At 38.0% G+C, this 18,132-nt stretch overlaps 1 protein-coding gene and 1 pseudogene across 3 annotated transcripts; both read left to right on the forward strand.

The window, feature by feature from the left end:
• Positions 1-4,225: 4,225 nt before the first annotated feature.
• LOC132842398 (histone H1-like) lies at positions 4,226-5,130 on the forward strand (annotated as a pseudogene).
• A 2,452-nt stretch (positions 5,131-7,582) lies between these two features.
• On the forward strand, positions 7,583-17,033 carry LOC132843538 (putative C-type lectin domain family 20 member A). 3 transcript variants are annotated; one of them, XM_060866939.1, is made up of 6 exons: positions 7,583-7,687; positions 10,128-10,186; positions 14,307-14,663; positions 14,936-15,268; positions 15,378-15,476; positions 16,319-17,033. In XM_060866939.1, the coding sequence occupies exons 2-6, from the start codon at positions 10,150-10,152 to the stop codon at positions 16,357-16,359; spliced, it is 867 nt and encodes a 288-aa protein (XP_060722922.1). In that variant the 5' UTR covers positions 7,583-7,687; positions 10,128-10,149; the 3' UTR covers positions 16,360-17,033. The 3 variants fall into 3 exon arrangements, with proteins under 3 accessions (XP_060722922.1, XP_060722921.1, XP_060722923.1); XM_060866938.1 differs by having other exon boundaries at positions 15,378-17,033; XM_060866940.1 differs by lacking the exons at positions 14,307-14,663; positions 14,936-15,268; positions 15,378-15,476; positions 16,319-17,033 and adding exons at positions 10,623-10,944; positions 11,179-11,300; positions 11,740-12,075.
• Positions 17,034-18,132: the final 1,099 nt, after the last annotated feature.

Below are 18,132 nucleotides of genomic sequence, written 5' to 3' on the forward strand. Positions count from 1 at the left end.
ACTTAATGCTGCTGACCCTATTAATACTACCATAAATAATCTCTGGGTGTGTCGGCCTTCCTGAAGTTGATTACCATCTATGGTTTTGATTACATTCTATTGCCTGTCATCATTGATGGAGAGGTTGTAGACTCTGGAGGGGGCTTGTATTCTTTAACGTCCTGAAAACCTTACCACAAACATGGTGAGTCATTGTTGTCTGTGTAATGGCTGTTAATCTATTTCAGCTTCAGTCCATACAGTGTCTTAGCTTACCTGATAACCCAGGACAGGATGTTTCTGGCCAGTCTGTAAGATGCAGTGTCTTTATATCTTAAAGCATCATTATGGATTGTTCACAGTGAGTGGACATCTCGAGGCAGCTATGGTTTCAGTTTGGCATGCATCTTGATATGCAGTTATTAATATATAACACTGAAGATTTTCCCATTGTGTTGATTCAACATTCCTGCTCTCCATCATGGACAATTCATCTCACTCAGTAAAGATCCATTAAAGAGACAAATATTGTATCTACTGTAAAACTGAAAAAAAAAAAGTTTGAAACTCTTAAATAATCTGGATTATTATTTTATGGATTAAAACACAAATGAATAGAGCAGAAACACCACAGACATTACTTAGAGAACCAGAGAGAAGTACAGTGTCAGCTTGACTTGAGGAAAGACATGATGTGTAGAGAAATTATATTCAGTATTACACTTTTTGGTATCTGTTTGGCTTTTGGTAGTTTCATACGTCCAAAGAATGCTTTTCCAGAACCGGTTAGGCTTTTTTTTTAGATTTTTTTTTTTTTTTTTTTTTTTGACAAAGTCTAATCTGGCCTTTCTATTATTGAGGCTTACGAATGGTTTGCAATCATCTACTATTGTTGTCTTCCGTGGACGACCAGGCCTTTTTATGTTGCTGAGCTCACCGTTGCATTCTTTTTTTTTCAGAATGTACCAAACTGTTGATCTGGCCACTCCTAATGTTCTCGCTATCTCTCTGATGGATTTGTTTTGTTTATGAAGCCTAATGATGGCCTGTTTTACTTGCAAGGAGAGCTCCTTTGAAGGCATGATGTAGGTTCACAGCAACAGATTCCAAGTGCAAATACCACACAGAATCGACTCCAGACCTGTTACCTGCTTAATTGATGAAGAAATAATGAAGGAATAGCCTACACCTGTCCATGAAACAGCTTTTGATTCAACTGTCCAATTACTTTTGGTCCCTTGAAAAAAGGGGCTGGCTACTCTCAAGAGCTGTAATTCCTAAACCCTTCCTCCAATTTGGACTTAAATATCCTCAAATTAAAGCTGAGAGACTTACAGCCCACTATACCTATACAACTATAGCTTGAATATGTTTTGGTAAATACCTAAAAAAAAAAACTAAAATTGTGCATGTGTCCAAATATATATGGACCTAACTGTATATGATTGTACTCTACTTCTAAATTGTACTGTAATTGTACTCTACTTCTAAAGGTTATCAGTCAAGAACTAAATGTATTGTTGCAATTTTGAAATTTGGCCAACAACATATAAGATCAAATAGTATTCATAACAGTGAAGTTTTAATTATAAATAAATAAATAAATAAATAAATAAATAAATAAATAAATAATAATAATAATAATAATAATAATAATAATAATAATAATAATTTTTTTAAATCACAATTCTGGAGATGTACAATGTCTGCATGGTTCAACATGCTCTTTATCACTATTCTAATTATGTTTCATTTTAACTTGATTAAACCTATTCACTCAGTTCCTTTTCACTCGGTTTCTTTACACTGTATCACTAAAACTCTGGGTCCACCAAAAAGTTCCCCTTAGATTCAGAAAATGAATGAAAGTCCTTGGTCTTGTCATATCTTGGGTTTGACCGAAGATCATATTCAGAAATTTGAAAATATCCTAAAATGATTTTCACACACTGTGTATACATTTTACACTATGTTTTTTGCTTTCTTTGATTGGCCACATCATTATCACAATTTTATACAGACATTCATTAAATCCAGCTCAGTATGAGCTTGGATATTATATTACGCTAGGTACAATAGATTATCTGTATAGTTGCACAAAATTATAGCAATGATGTCTTTTTTGTGACTAATGTGAATAATCTCTTGTGTTTTATTTTATTAAGTATTTAAGTTATTATTCCATATCTTCTGATGCTATACACGTGAACTGCACATTATTATTTACTGTTAATTTTACATTTTTGAATTGTTGATGTCTAGCCTAGTGTGTGTGTGAGAATGCTCAGGGTGTACTGGGTGTACCCTGCCTGTAGCCTGAGATGCTGGTATAGGCTCCTATCCTCCACATTTTGGAAAATTGATGGATGATGAATGGATGGACTGAAATTATTTAATTAAAAATGTTGCAGTGCTCTGACTGCTATGATGTGTAACTTCAACACTGTATACATTTTGATGACAACTAAAACATTAAAGTATAACAAAAGATGCATTAATTTTTAACACTGTAATCCAAGTATTAGAATGGTTTTATACTATTGGGGCAGTTTAGAGATATAACTGTGTTAGATAAACATTCTGTGAAGATGTTGGTCTATATCAGCTTTACTGATGCTGGTAACGTGCTGGTAACATCACATGTATTTAGTCAGATTTACTTTTAACGTATTAAATATTGTACAGTAATGTCATACGTTGTTGATGTGAAATGTTCTGCACACTAATGTTGAGGATGAAAGTTTACTGAAAGAGCGCAGTAACAGATGCAGCACGTTGTGTGGTTCACTTACTGCGGTCAGATGTCGCCATCTAGTGGATGTGCGTTGCAAGTAAAAAGTCAGTGTTCTGAGATATAAAGTCTAAGATATAAGTCTGAAGTCCTGAACTTCATAAAAGGTGACTGTGGATCAGCAGAACAAACATGGGGATGTTAGGATAAGAATAAGGACAGAATAAGACTTTTATGACTAAATCATGTATTTGCATTTTTATGAAAATGTTTTCTTACGTCAGACTTAAAACCAGCAAGAATGTTAAACTGAACATAGACAGCATTTAAAAATGTTATACATTAGAGTTATAGTGACTGTCAGTAAATTCATTATATTTTTTTATTGGTTATTGAATGTCATTTTTATTAAATATAAACACCAGACCCTATGATGCTTAATGCTAATTTTCAGGAGGGAAAAAAAAACAACAAAAAGAAAATCTCCCCAAAGGACTTCACTATTATATGAAAAGACACAAAAGAAGCAGCGCTCCTGAGTAGAGGCCAGGTAAAGATCAATCTGTTCCTTCCCCAGAATAATCACCATACTCCATTACATAGAATTTGTATTAGTATCATTTACTGAAAGTGGACACTTTATTACTACACAATTAATTATATATACTGATGTCATATCTATTAATATAAGAGTTGAAAATCATGAGAATTTAGTAGGGGGGAAAGCAGCTATTACTTATTACATTAGCTTATTACCAAGTAAAAACAGAGCCTTGGGTAGTCTTTTTTTTTTCAATTTATTTAGTTATTAGTTATTGAGAGCTGTCAGGGAGAAGGGCACCTCACTGAGAGAGAGAGAGAGAGAGAGAGAGAGAGAGAGAGAGAGAGAGAGAGAGAGAGAGAGAGAGAGAGCTTGCGCCAGGACTCTGTCTGGCTCTAGTATACATGTGCTTTACGCAGCACGAACGGAGCTCCGTTACAATTATTATACACAACACTCAGTCGATGCAAATACATCAGTGTCATTCACAAGGTTCTCCCACAACTCAGTAAACATGACTTACAAGCCCTGTGCCTCTCTTTTTGTCTAGTTTTTACACGCCACATCGCCCCAAATGCGCTGCAAGCCGGAGCGAGCCCCAGACGCGCCGTACACTTTTGTGCTCGCTGCACGACATTGTCCTTTTTCCCGAGACTCGACGCAAGCACGAAGCGAGCATCAAAGTCCCTGCTCAACAAACCTGTTGCTGAACGCTCGGGATCTTGTCTGCGGCGTCGTATTTTCGCTGAGAAATGCCGTGAGAAAACACACTTGTCTCTGTGTCTCGGAAGCGCAGACATTCAGCCACGGCCGGGTTGAGTCTACAACGTTCTCATGCTTACTTATAAGCCCAGCCCCCCGGTCGAGAGGAGGAAGATTCCTGGGTTATACAGCGTACAGCTTTACACTCGGTTATTCTACTATTAGCTCCCAGAGAGAGAGAGAGAGAGAGAGAGAGAGAAAGAGAGAGAGATATGGCTGAAGTCGCTCCCGCTGCCGCGCCGGCCAAAGCGCCCAAGAAGAAGGCAGCTTCGAGGACCAAGAAAACAGACCCTAGTGTCGGCGAGCTCATCGTCAAAGCGGTTTCCTCGTCCAAGGAGAGGAGCGGCGTGTCTTATTATAAAACAGAAAACAGAAGGCCTCGTTACTAAAGGCACTCTGGTGCAGACCAAAGGGACCAGCGCGTCTGGATCTTTCAAGCTGAACAAGAAGCAGACCGAACTTAAGAAGCCCGCAAAGAAAGCCGTGCCCAAAGCGACAAAGGTGGCCGCCAAAAATCCTGCCGCGACTAAGAAGCCCAAGAAAGTAGCTGCCAAGAAACCCGCAGCCAAGAAATCTCCCAAGAAGACAAAGAAGCCCGTCGCTGCCATCAAGAAAGCCACCAAAAGCCCCAAGAAGGCCAAAAAGCCGGCGACCCCCAAGAAAGCAGCCAAGAGCCCCAAGAGGGCCAAAAAGCCGGCGACCCCCAAGAAGGTAAAGGCTGTAAAGCCCAAAGCGGCGAAGGCCAAAAAGGCTCCCAAGAAGAAGTAAACGTGTTTCTTATGTTTTTTTTTACTCCTCAAACGGCTCTTTTAAGAGCCACCCATATTTTCCCTTAAACAGCTGTTTCCTATTCTGATAAACATGATAAACAAAATGATGACTTCATGATGACTTTAGTGGATTCTGTACCGAGTGTTTAGGCAGCTACAGAGTTGTACATTCACCTTCACATAAACGTATGAACAACTAGGGACAATTGGACAGTTTACATTTTAAATCCATGTGCATTTGTCTTTACTCTCTTCTATACTAATATATGCTTTATAGATATAAAACCAGTGAATAATCAAGATACTGATTATAAATCAGTTTACAAAATATTTTCTCTCTACAATGATATGCATTTAGTCTTTTTTTTATTTTAATTTCATTCATTTTCTCTCTCTCTCTCTCTCTCTCTCTCTCTCTCTCTCTCTCTCTCACTCTCTCTCTCACACACACACAAACACACACGGGAGTGGGAGGGGCGTGGGGCGTACAATAGAATGATGGACTGACCCTGGAATTCTACAGCGTGTCTCGGATTGGTTCTTCCGTCACAAGTACCTTAGCCAATAAGAGTTCACGTGATGGTTATATCACAGAGTGCTAGAAGAACAGCGCTGTTATTTCGTTGTTGTTCTTAGAACGTATCTGAGCCACAAGATGAGCGGAAAAGGCAAAACTGCCTTTAAAACTAGGGCTAAGGCCAAGACTCGTTCTGAAAGTCTGCTCTTCAAAGGCATCTTTTTTTTTTTAATTTTCATTTTATTCTGTGGCATACATAGACAAAAGGATGAAAATTGAGCCTGTGTCCAAATATATATGGACCTAACTGTGTGTGTGTATACTGTATGTATGTATGTATATAATATATATAACGCACTTCTTTGCTCTGCTTTCAGTACAAAGTGTACAGTGTATCAGACTCTTTTGTTCAGCTGTTGTCTTGTTTATAACAAACAGAGTCTACTTATATACATGTAATCTAACATAGCTGTTCAAATGATCCCATTTACAGTGAGGCCTGTGTCTAGACCAGGGGTCGGCAACCCGCGGCTCCAGAGCCGCAAGTGGCTCTTTCATCCCTCTGCTGCGGCTCCCTGTAGATTTGGAAAATAAATATTTAATTTAAATTTATTTTATTTTAGTTAGTTAGTTTTTAGAAAATGTAATTCTAAGATTATGATGCTCTTGTAACATTAACAGGGCTCTCAAGTTTTGAAGACAGGCAAGCGTGACATCTCCAAAGCGTGAAAATACCCTCGCTAATGAATATGCTTTTTTCAATGGTTGTTGCATTAAATCCTACCCAGATAGTGCTATTTTCTGATTGGCTAATGTGTAGCCTCTTTTTTTGATTGGCTGAAAAGTGTCAGGCTCGACTAAGAGCTTCAGGTGAGACACGCTTGATTCCTGCCCGGTTCCATAGAGACATCGGTGCGGACTGATACATTTTGGGTGCTGCGGCATATTAAATATATGATAGATAGTCAAAAAGATTTTCTGTGTGACAAATACAATGGGTGGCCGGAGAGCGTGAGAAAAGACCGCTCGACTGTCACTCTCAATGCGTGACACTTGACAGCCCTGCATTAAAATAAACCGTGTTTAATTTTTTTCTCGCTCAAAATATGCGTCATAACTGCCGACTTGCGAAATCCGACACACAAAAGCAGACGCATTTTTGGTTTGGTACAGACGGCAAGTTAAAATTTTGATGTCATGAATACGAAGAGAACTCAATTAGACATTGAACATTTTATGTGAAAGTAACCTTCAACCCAGCGTCTTTTTTGTTAAGGTTAGTTCAAACTGTTCAAAATATTTTTGTTTGACTGCAGAAATAAAATTTCATTTACTCAGTAGCAGTTCATTGATTTCATAAATGCAACATTCTACAGTTTTTTCTATACTTTCCATAAAGTTAAAAAACAATATATGCAGTGTTATCTTCATTTTAGATGTCAAATGGGTTTTGTGGCTCCCTGAGGTTTTTTTTCTGTTGGAAACGGGTCCAAATGGCTCTTTGAGTGTTTAAGGTTGCCGACCCCTGGTCTAGACGGTGTCGACTAAATATTTCAAGTAGAACAGTGATGTTTTATTTTGACCCACATTTGATATTTGAATTTTGACTTCAATGAGCTTTCTTTGTGAATGAGATTAATGTTGGAGACAATATAGCTCATTTAGACTCTAAACCTTATAGATTCGGTAATATTTTGTGTTTTACAGCTGATAACATGACTGGAGATGCAAATGACGTGAAAAGCCGTTTAAAGCAATATCCAATATATATTTATATAATAGATGTTCTTTAGTACAATATTATATAAGTTAATTGATTTGATATACCTCTCTATATTTCTCTTTTTTTTTCATCTTGTGTGTGTATGATGCAAATGACGTCAAAAGCCGTATGAAGCAATATCCGATATATATTTATATAATAGATGCTCTTTAGTACAATATTATAAGTTAATTGATTTATATACATTTCTATCTTTTTATTTTATATAGTGTGTGTGTGTGTGTGTGTGTGTGTGTGTGTGTGTGTGAAACGCGTGTAAAGTTTGGTGGAAGAAACAGGATTTTTTCCCCCTTTTCTTTTGTCATAAAGCACAAAATTGAGTGTAAAACGGCGGAAGGGGAACAAAGCACAGAGGGGACAGTGGGGAGGAGTAAGTGTGTAGGAGGAGCGGGAGGAGGCGCTCCGCATTAGGGGCTTTGGGATTATGACCAATAACACACGTTTGTTCTCTTGTGCCTAATTACAATGTCAGACTGTAAATAGACCAGCGGCTAGGTGGGTGTTACTCATTCTCTCGCAGTTCACTCGAACAGCAACAGCATGCCTGAATCAGCTAAGATCGCGCCCAAGAAGGGATCCAAGAAAGCCGTGACCAAGACGGCAGGTAAAGGCGTCTTTCTAAAGGCATCTACTTTCACCTCTTCTTTGGTTTGGGTGTCTAGGGTTTACGCTAGAGTTACACTACTGCTCATCCATACAGCTTCTGTTTTGTTTAGTTGAGTTTAGCTCATTATCACCTTTAATTCAAAGTGAATATTAATTGAAATTGTTATATCAGCATAAACTGTAACCTTAACCACACTTCCTGTCGTTGTTTTTACACCTTGTATTCTTTCATCGTGTTTGATTTTGTGTAAGATTGGTCTAATTGCAGTAGTATTAGTACTATTAATATTAGCTGTAATTGTAAATAAAACAAATGAACTTATAAATTATTACTACTACTACTATAATAATAATAATAATAATAATAATAATAATAATATTTACTACAAATTATTTCTAATGTGTGAGTGACCTGCACTTGCTAAACGTGGCCACACGATGGCGGTCAACATCCTTCCACAATGCCAGTATTCTTTGGGTATTTTTTAGCTTATTAATTTTCATATGTGTTTTCTTATTATTATTTGGTAACAAACAGAGAAACATTTAAAAACACTTCTTACATTATGTATCCTTATTTAGAATAGCAGTTGTGTGAGGAGTGAGAAAATGTCACATGCAGGTGGTGTGCAGGAACACACACAAACACACACACATTTGGTGGAAAACATCAAATTTATTATTACTGTTTTTGAGTTGTTTTAAAGTAATAAAATATGACAGCTCTTTGTTCAGCAGGTCGGTAGTTAATAAAGAGCTTTTAAACTCAGTTATAGTGCCATCAGAACATGTGCTTCAAATGTCTTTATCCTGCATCTAACACTGAGCTGCTGTTGTTAATGAGAAACATCCCCATCTGGCTCTACTGCTTCTTATTAAGTGAAGTAGAAGTGTTATGTTCTTAAATGTTCATGGTGTGTTAAACACAAAGGAAGTATATCAAGATATCTTTGTACATCTTCCATTTAAAACAGAAGTCAAGTTGCCTAATAGAACTTTTTGTCCACAAGTTTGTCATAAATATGGAAACAAAAAAGACATCCACACACTTAGGGATATAAACACATACACACAGGAATAAGACTGTGTAGTTAATTATCAGGTCTGTAACATGATTAGCTTTAAAAGGCATGTCTTAGAGAGGCAGAGACACTCAAATCTGTGAAAGAGCGTCAAAAGTTTGATACTTTAAATACAATTGTTCCTCATTGTTCAGTTTAAATGCCAGCATCTCTGATGTTATGAGGTGTATAAGTACATACGGTCTGGGCAGCTTGCATGTGTTGGAAGACATTATGAATGCTGAAAGGTATATAAAGGTTTTAAAGCCACATGTGATCCCCTCCAGATCACTTCTATTTAAGGGAAGGTCTTGTGTACTTCAGCAGTACAATGAAAACCACACACTGCAGCTTTTTAACAGCATGGCTTCATCGTAGAAGAGTTCGGGTGCTAAATGGGCTGCCTGCAGTCCAGATTCTTTTTTTTTTTTTCTTCTTCTTCTTCTTCTTCTTCTTCTATTTTATTATTATTATTTTTTTCAGTTTTACAGTAGATACAATATTTGTCTCTTTAATGGATCTTTACTGAGTGAGATGAATGGTGGAGAGCAGGAATGTTGAAACAACACAATGGAAAATCTTCAGTCACAGCAGATAGTGTCACAAAATTATTTCCAGTCTTTAGTTTAATAAATAGTTCATTATCATGTTACTAATCCTCATGTTCTGTGTTCTCTCTCTTTGTGATGTTATTAATCCTCATGTTCTGTGTTCTCTCTGGTTGTGATGTTACTAATCCTCATGTTCTCTGTTCTCTCTGGTTGTGATGTTACTAATCCTCATGTCCTGTGTTCTCTCTGGTTGTGATGTTACTAATCCTCATGTCCTGTGTTCTCTCTGGTTGTGATGTTACTAATCCTCATGTCCTGTGTTCTCTCTGGTTGTGATGTTACTAATCCTCATGTCCTGTGTTCTCTCTGGTTGTGATGTTACTAATCCTCATGTTCTGTGTTCTCTCTGGTTGTGATGTTACTAATCCGCATGTTCTGTGTTCTCTCTGGTTGTGATGTTACTAATCCGCATGTTCTGTGTTCTCTCTGGTTGTGATGTTACTAATCCTCATGTTCTGTGCTCTCTCTGGTTGTGATGTTACTAATCCTCATGTTCTGTGTTCTCTCTGTTTGTGATGTTATTAATCCTCATGTTCTGTGTTCTCTCTGTTTGTGATGTTACTAATCCTCATGTTCTCTGTTCTCTCTGGTTGTGATGTTACTAAGCCTCATGTTCTGTGTTCTCTCTGGTTGTGTTGTTACTAAGCCTCATGTTCTGTATTCAAATTCAGTTCTAATCATATGTAGTGATGTGGTACTTACAGTTATCAGTTTTACTGCTGATCAGAACTGCTGAGGGATTTTAATCACATTTCTTTTGTCTTAGTGAGTTTATCTACACATCCGTAATGGAGCAGCATCTCTTCATACTCCTGTTTTTCACAGGTGAGAGAAGTGTGTGTCTGAGTGTGTGTGTGTTTGTATGTGTGTGTGGGTGAGAGACAGAGAGAGAGAGAAAGAGAGAGAGAGGGAGAGAGAGAGAGAGAGCGCTTTAATGCCCCTTTTCCACCGAGGCAGTTCGAGTGCTGGTTCGGAGCCAGAGCCTAATTTAGAACCAGTTCTTTCTGTTTTGACCGCCAAAGCACCGGCTCCGAACCAGGAAAAGTGGTTCTTAAGTAGCACCAAAACGTTGCTGGTCTAGACTTAAGAACCGCTTGCGTCAGGGGCTGTGGGCGGGGTTAATGTTAGAAAAAAAGAGAACGGCAAGCGGCATTTTTAAATCACCACCAGCAGCAGCAGCAGCAATAAACAATGGAAGCGCAAAAAAAACAGTGGTCCGTTGATGAAATCAACTGCCTACTTGCACTCTGGTCCTCGGCAGAAGTCCAGAAGAAGTTGGATGGAGCTACAAGAACAAAACCCGTGTTACAGCAAATTCAGAGTGAGATGGCTGCAGCAGGGTTCCACAAGAGTGTCGGACAAATTAACAACAAGTTAAAAAAATTAAAAAAGGAGTACAGAGACCAAAAAAAGGACCTCAGTCGAAGCGGCAGTGGTCGGCCACATCGTAATCTCCATTTCGATGTTCTCGACTCGGTCCTCGGCGACAGACCAGCCTTCCAAGTTACCGGGGCACTGAACTCTGCAACAGTGATCCTCGAAGGAATGGCGAATCATTCGCTTGAGCAAAGTCACACTGATCCTGGTAAGTTCTATTTTACACTTCTTTTGTCTCCGGCCAGCTGTTTGGCTAGATTGTACCTTCTTTGACATTGTTTGCAATGCTATCAGCATTGTAAACAATGGTCCGAGAAGTTAGTATAGGCTATGCTAAGGGTAGCAGTAGCTGTGATTTTATTCTATGAATTATCTCTGAATGTTGTATAAGGTGTGTAGTGGACAGTAATGTTTTAAATCAATGTTGTCTCGTGTTTTTTTGAATTGTCCGCCATCAACGACGGTGACCTTGAGTTACCACCACCATTGAGATGCAGCTCTCCCTCACTGTCGAGTAGAAGCTCCGGAGATGCATGTCCATCTTCAGCACAGGACAAACGTGGTAAGATTTGCGAAGAATTGTCACACCATATACTATACCAACACTGGCATACATGTTCTCTCGGGTGCAGCAACAATGTTTAGTTAAATTCTTCATTTATCTTCAGGACCATTAAATTGATTTGATATGTATCACTCATCAAAGTAGAATACAGAACACAAGCCAAAGAGAAAGTAATGTATAGAACAACCTTAAAAGAAAAAGGTTTGAAACAATAACTGACATTCGTTTGATCATTTGCAATCAAATTCTTACATGATGACCTTGTATGCCATGTGAGCACAAGAAGAAGTGCAGTGATATAGTATGATGCTATAGTTCAGTAATATAACATAGCATATTAATAGTAGACAAATCTGTCACAGATATTTTATAACTGCTTTAGCAAATGCATAGGTTTTACATTAATGATCTGTCTTTTGCTATTCTTGATGCACAGGAAAAAGGAAAAGAGACAGCATATCGGATTTGGTGCAATATTTTGAAATGGCAGATGAGCGGTTGTTCCAGCACTCCAAGGAAATGGAAAATGCATTGCTGCAAGAAATGAGAGCAGACACACGTTCCCTGCTTGGACTCATGGAGCGCATGGTGAACACCAGTGAGAAAACTGCACAATAACAAGACTTTGTTTTTTTAAATTTTTTTATTTAGAATTTACTTTTGTTAAATGCATGCCTATTGCACTTTACATTCTTGAAAAGTTTCACACAACACACGTTGTAGTTTGCTGTGCTTTTTAAAAAAAAGAAATAAACACATTTTAATTATTACACGTCTGGTTGTGTTTCTTTAAGCAATGTATGGGAATAGAATACAATTTCTGACAGTTTGGATGTCCTCGAACACAACTGTTACTATTACAAAAATTAGCATTGTGGTACAAAGCACTTTAATAAATCACTCCTCTGTTAAAATGCATCATTAATGCAGCTCTGGTGTCAGCCCCTTCTGTATTACCATGCTCGGGTATTGCCTGAACAGGAGGCTGAATGTTTTCAGTCCTGTTTGTGTGCTCCTCAGTGAAATTATCACCATGTTCCTCACAAATGTTATGGAGAACACAGCAGGTCAATGCCATTTTCTTGCACAGCTCCAGCTTGCAGTCATTTCTTTTTAGGAGGCACCTCCATCGTCCTTTTAATCTCCCAAAAGACATCTCCACAACCGACCGTGCACTGCTCAGCCTGTAATTATAGGTGTGTTGTTCAGGGGTTAGTCTGCCAGTATCTGAAAAGGGCTTCATGAGCCACTTCTGCATGGGGTATGCAGGATCACCTATCAGGTAATAGCCAACATCATAGCCAGATATGGTCACTTTGGTTTGTCCTAGTAATTCCCCATCACCTAGGACCTCCCACAAATGTGACTGTCGTAGCACTCTGGCATCATGCACACTCCCTGGATAGCCAACACAAACATCCCAGAGTAGTCCTTTGCCATCCACAACTGCTTGTAGAACAACTGAATGCCAGCCTTTGCGATTGTAATAATCTTGCGGACGGTCCTCTGGTGCAATTATTGGAATGTGGGTTCCATCAATTGCACCGACACACTGTGGTACTCGCCAACGATTGTTAAAGAAAGTGGACATTTCCAATAACTTGTCGGCATCAGGAAATCTTATGTGGTAAGGAAGCAGCATCGTGATTACAGCATTGCAGAATTCCTGAACACAATTAAATACAGTGCTGAGGCCTACTCCAAAAAAGATGGCTGATGGTCCTGTATTCACAGCCTGTGGCCAGTTTCCAGATGGCAATTGCAACACGCTTCTGGATTGGGACACACAAGCGGTAGTTTGTGTTCCTTCTCTCCATTACATGCTTCACCCGACTGCAGATGTACTCAAATGTTTCTGGGGACACACAAAAATTGAGCAGGAACTGTAAAGGGGTGAAATCCGGAACTATTTTGTCCCACCAGTGCTCAGATCTTGGGCATAGTGTACCCAAGATCTGAGCACTGGTGGGACACAATGGCCAGTACATTATCATTACATTTTACATTACATATAGATACAAAGTATAAATACAAATTATTTGACATGAATTTGCAATGGTTCTTTAGTTTTTTGTCAATATAGAAGTACCACTTCTTGATATAAAAACAATGTGATGTTCTGCTGTTAATTGATCTATCCAGGAGTAAAATGCAACATAAACTACACATTAAAGCAGCATTAATATTAATCCAAAAAACAAAATATAATATGCTAAAACAGGCAGATTGGACCAGTTTTTCTGCAGAATAAATACTTTTGGATTCAATACTGTACATGCTCTTTGCTTATGCTACAGGCATTTGCTTAAGTATGCTGTACTTCTACTGGAGTATTTCTACAGTAAGTAATGTAAGTAATGTACGTTTTGATAACGTACCTTTAGTACACTAATGTTTGATACACTTTTACTTTACCTCAATATGTTAAATTATCAGCACACATGATAGTAGGTAGCTGCATGCTAATGCTAACTTTATTTCCGTGGTAATGATAAAAATAATGTTATGTACTTACCTTTATTCTCGATTGCACCCTCCATTTATATAAACTAGATCGAGCTGCACGTACACGATGGATTAGTTTCTTTTGGATGAGAAAGTAGGTTTGCAAAGCCACGAGTATGAACTGTACAGCAACATCCGCCATTGTTGTTGTGTTTGTGTTTGCCGCTGCTGCGCTAGCGATGCTGGGAAACATGACACGTACAGTATACAGTGACGTCAGACTCGGCTCTGTGATGGCTCTCTAGCCGGAGGAAAGACAAACCGGTTCTTAGAAGGTTCGCCAGTGGAACCAACTTTGAACCAGCACCAGCGCTATCTCTGAACCAGCACCCAGTTCTTTTTGGTGGAAAAGAGGCATAAGTGTAAGTTGTTGGTGAGCTGCTTTGTGTGTCTGTAAAGTCACGCAATGAAACTAAGGAAAATTATGGGACGAGTTAATTAATATATTGGAGAAAAACTGAACTAATCTTGCATAAAAAATGTAAAATTTATCCACAGTTCCTCCCATCCTGTCTGTTCTTCGTCAGTACTATCTGATCCAGCAGGGGAAAACCTGGAGTGATGCTCAGGCTTACTGCAGAGCCACATACACTGACCTGGCTATCATCGACAGTAATGACAATATGGTCCGACTTCAGAATGGAGCACAGAGACAACAATTCAGTTCCAGTGCTTGGATTGGACTCTACAATCCCATCAACAGCTGGCATAGGAACTATGAGAGAGTAGGAACTATGAGATGGAAATTGGGTGCACCTGACAACAGTGGTGGACATCAGGAGTGTGGTGCGATTAAACCTGTGGGTTGGGTGGATGTGGTCTGTACTCGGTCAAACCCCTCTGTCTGTTTTGATGGTAAGAATCTACATATTGATCACTTTCCTATTTGTCAGTAGAGAATGTTTTGTAATAAAAATGCTGAACAGTGTATTTTCAATACACTCATTGGATTGAAAAAATGTTTAACAAAATGTCTTATAGCACATTTCAGACACATTTCAGATTTGTGACATGTTCTTGCTGTTCTGTCAGCAACTTTTAAGAAATTTCCTTTTGGGGTTTTAATGTTGTGATCTGTGCAACTTCCATATACCTATGTTTTATCATGTGTTTTTTTATTCTCACAGACAGTTATACTGGAAATCAGAGGTACATTTACATTTCTACTACTATGACATGGCTTGAAGCTCAGGCTTACTGTAGACAGCATCACACAGACTTGGCCAGCTCGAGAGATGCAACTGAATACTCAGTTATAAAGGGACTGACCTCAGGCAGCACTTGGTTTGGGCTGTTCAGAGACTCCTGGAAGTGGACAGACCAAACCAATATCTCTACCATCAGCTGGATGACTGGAAAAGCTGATAATGCTTTGGGGAATGAAAACTGTGGTTATATAAATAACGGTCAGGCTGCTGATGCTCTGTGTTCAGACATAATGCCTTTCTTCTGTTACTCAGGTAAGTTAATGTTTTATTCAGTCTTACATTTAGGAAAATTAAAATTTCACAATGATGACTCCAGTATGATATTTTAATTGTGTGTTACTGTTTGTATTTTTGCATTTAGATATCACAGGAAAACAACAAACACTAAGAGTGAAGGTCCGATCCAAAGAGGATGTGAATGATCCTGCAGTGATGATGGCCATCTTGGATGGCCATCTTGGTAGGTCTAATCCTCCACATTTCCCAGCATTCATCAAACTCTGACAAATACAGTGGTGTGAAAAAGTGTTGGCCCCCTTCCTGATTTTTAATTTTTTGCACGTTTGTCACACTTTAATGTTTCACATCAAAAAAATTTAAATATTAGTCAAAGATAACACAAGTAAAAACAACATGCAGTTTTTAAATGAAGGTTTTTATTATTAAGGGAAAACAAAATCCAAACATACATGGCCCTGTGTGAAAAAGTGCTTTTTCATTCAGGAACAAGTGAGAAAGATCTTACTTACTTTCTATCAGTCTGGAAAAGGTTATAAAACCATTTCTAAAGCTTTGGGACTCCAGGGAACCACAATGAGAGCCATTTCCCACATCTCATCCAAGATGTCACAAAAGACCCCACAACAACATCCAAAGATGTACAGGCTTCACTTTACTCAGTAAAGGTCAGTGTTCATGACTCCACCATAAGAAAGAGACTGGGCAGAAATGGCCTGCATGGCAAAGTTCCAAGACAAAAACCGCTGCTGAGCAAAAATGGTCAACACTTTTTCACACCACTGTATAAACTATAATGTAATTAGATTCTGACTGTTGTATTCAGTTTCTGTATCATTTCCTACAGGTGAGTCTCTACTAGGGTTGCAAAGGGGCGGAAAGTTTCCGGTAAATTTCCAGTAAATTTACAGAAACTTTCCACGGGAACTTAATCTGGGGAATTTTGGGAATATTCCAAATTGGAAACTTTACGGGAAGTTATGGAAATTTACGGGAATTTATGGGAATTATTTGGAAATAGAAGGAAATGTATATAAACTATATCATATACATTTTATGATGCAGGACAAAGGCGAGCGAGGATCCAAATGCAGTCTATAGTTTAATTATCAAAAACACAAGAAACAGGCAGACAGAACAAAGCAGACCACAGAGCTAACAGGGAATGGGAACATAGAAACAAACTTCCAACATGTAACAACGACCAACACCAGGGAAGTGGACAAACAGAGTATATATAGCTGACAGGAACCAATGACAAAGCAGAGACAATCAGAGACAAGACAACACACCTGAGGGGATGAATGAATGCAATCAGTGTCCGTGGGAACAAATGAGTGGGCGGAGCAAACCATTAACAACAGGGAAAGACAGCAGACAGAAACAGGGCAGAAACACAGACTCATTACAATACAAACATAAATAAACATTTTGATTGGTCATAAGCAGACATACATGCAAGGTAATACAAATTTTAAAAATGACATCTTGACTGATTCAATTGTAAGTAGAACTTTAATTGATTATTTCATTAAGTAACACAAAAGCATAATAAACATTATTATGCTTATAATAAACATAATAAACTTAATAATTGTAATAAACATATTTCCCTATGATTGCTGTAAAATGAAAGCATCCCCAACCCTTGCACTTCTAAAAATCAAAATGTCCCAATCAAAATGTAAAATGAAGCATTTTTTCTCAAGCTTATTAGGTCTCTGCTTCTGTGGTTGTCAATGCCTGGAAAATGGAGGTGAATCCCCCCTTAAGTGATACATGGAGGGTTTTTTTAATTTCAGGGGGGGAGTGAGTGTGTGTGTGTGTGTGTGTGTGGGGGGGGGTCATCAAATAATCTGTGCATGTGGTAACACTTCTAATTTACTGCTTATTAAGAGTTAGTAAGGTAGTTATTAAGTTTAGGTATTGGGTACAATTAAGAATGTAGAATAAGGTAATGCAGAATAAGGCATTAATATGTGCTTAATAAGTACTAATAAATAGCCAATATTCTATTAGTTTTCATGATGATAAGCAACTATTTAAATGACCCTAAAATAAAGTGTTACTGTGCATGTTATGGAAGAATGCAAGTACATGCAGGGGGTGTGGCCTCAATGGCCCTCCAGTAAGTTTAGTTGCCAGTTGTATATTAGCATAATAAGTATATGATGTTAAATCTCTTTCTATAACTAGCAATGTATAATAATGTATAATAAAAGTCAATAATGAATGTACATTAATACCTGTTTTAGTTCCTATTATAATGAAACTAAAATGTGAAAACGTCTCATAACACATCTGGTTTTACCTTTGAATTTCTCCTGATAACATCAGTTATAATTACTGTAGATCTGTACACTGTAATAAGGGATTTGAGCTTCAGGGGTAAAGCAAAGAGCTACTATGGCAGGTCTCAGCTTCAAGAATGGAGTACAGGAGGGAGGCTACTGGAAACCAGCTTCTGTCTTCAAAGAAGTCAATAATTGAGAGATTTCTAAGTTCTTAATTCAAAAATCCCAATTATGAGTTTTAAATTCCAAAGTCAAAAAGGCTGTAAAAAAGGGTAAAAACCAGCTCCTCTTCATCAATAAAACTGATATCATTTGCATAACACCACTTCAACATAAAAGTGCTTAAATCATTCATTGTTTAAAAAAAAAAAAAAAAACAACAACTTCTGTTTCTGTACATAAGGGACATGTTTTTAAAACATCTGAATTTAACTTAGAGATTTTTTCCCCTGCACACTGTATCTTTCCTCTCATTCAGCATTCTATAATTTACAGTTTTTGAACAACATTTATAAATTTCTTTTCCTTTTGCTTCATAAATAGGTAGAACATGTCTTTTGTCTGTATCAAGATAAAAACTAATAA

Source organism: Tachysurus vachellii, chromosome 3 (genome assembly GCF_030014155.1).
Source record: "Tachysurus vachellii isolate PV-2020 chromosome 3, HZAU_Pvac_v1, whole genome shotgun sequence".
NCBI classification, from domain to species: domain Eukaryota; kingdom Metazoa; phylum Chordata; class Actinopteri; order Siluriformes; family Bagridae; genus Tachysurus; species Tachysurus vachellii.

What these genes read in the sequence shown, in the direction of transcription:
- LOC132843538 (XM_060866938.1), top strand. Translation starts at nt 10,150, where the DNA reads ATGGAGCAGCATCTCTTCATACTCCTGTTTTTCACAG. An exon ending in CCCCTCTGTCTGTTTTGATG is followed by an intron (nt 14,664 to 14,935) that starts GTAAGAATCTAC and finishes TTATTCTCACAG; the next exon opens with ACAGTTATACTGGAAATCAG. An exon ending in GCCTTTCTTCTGTTACTCAG is followed by an intron (nt 15,269 to 15,377) that starts GTAAGTTAATGT and finishes TTTTGCATTTAG; the next exon opens with ATATCACAGGAAAACAACAA.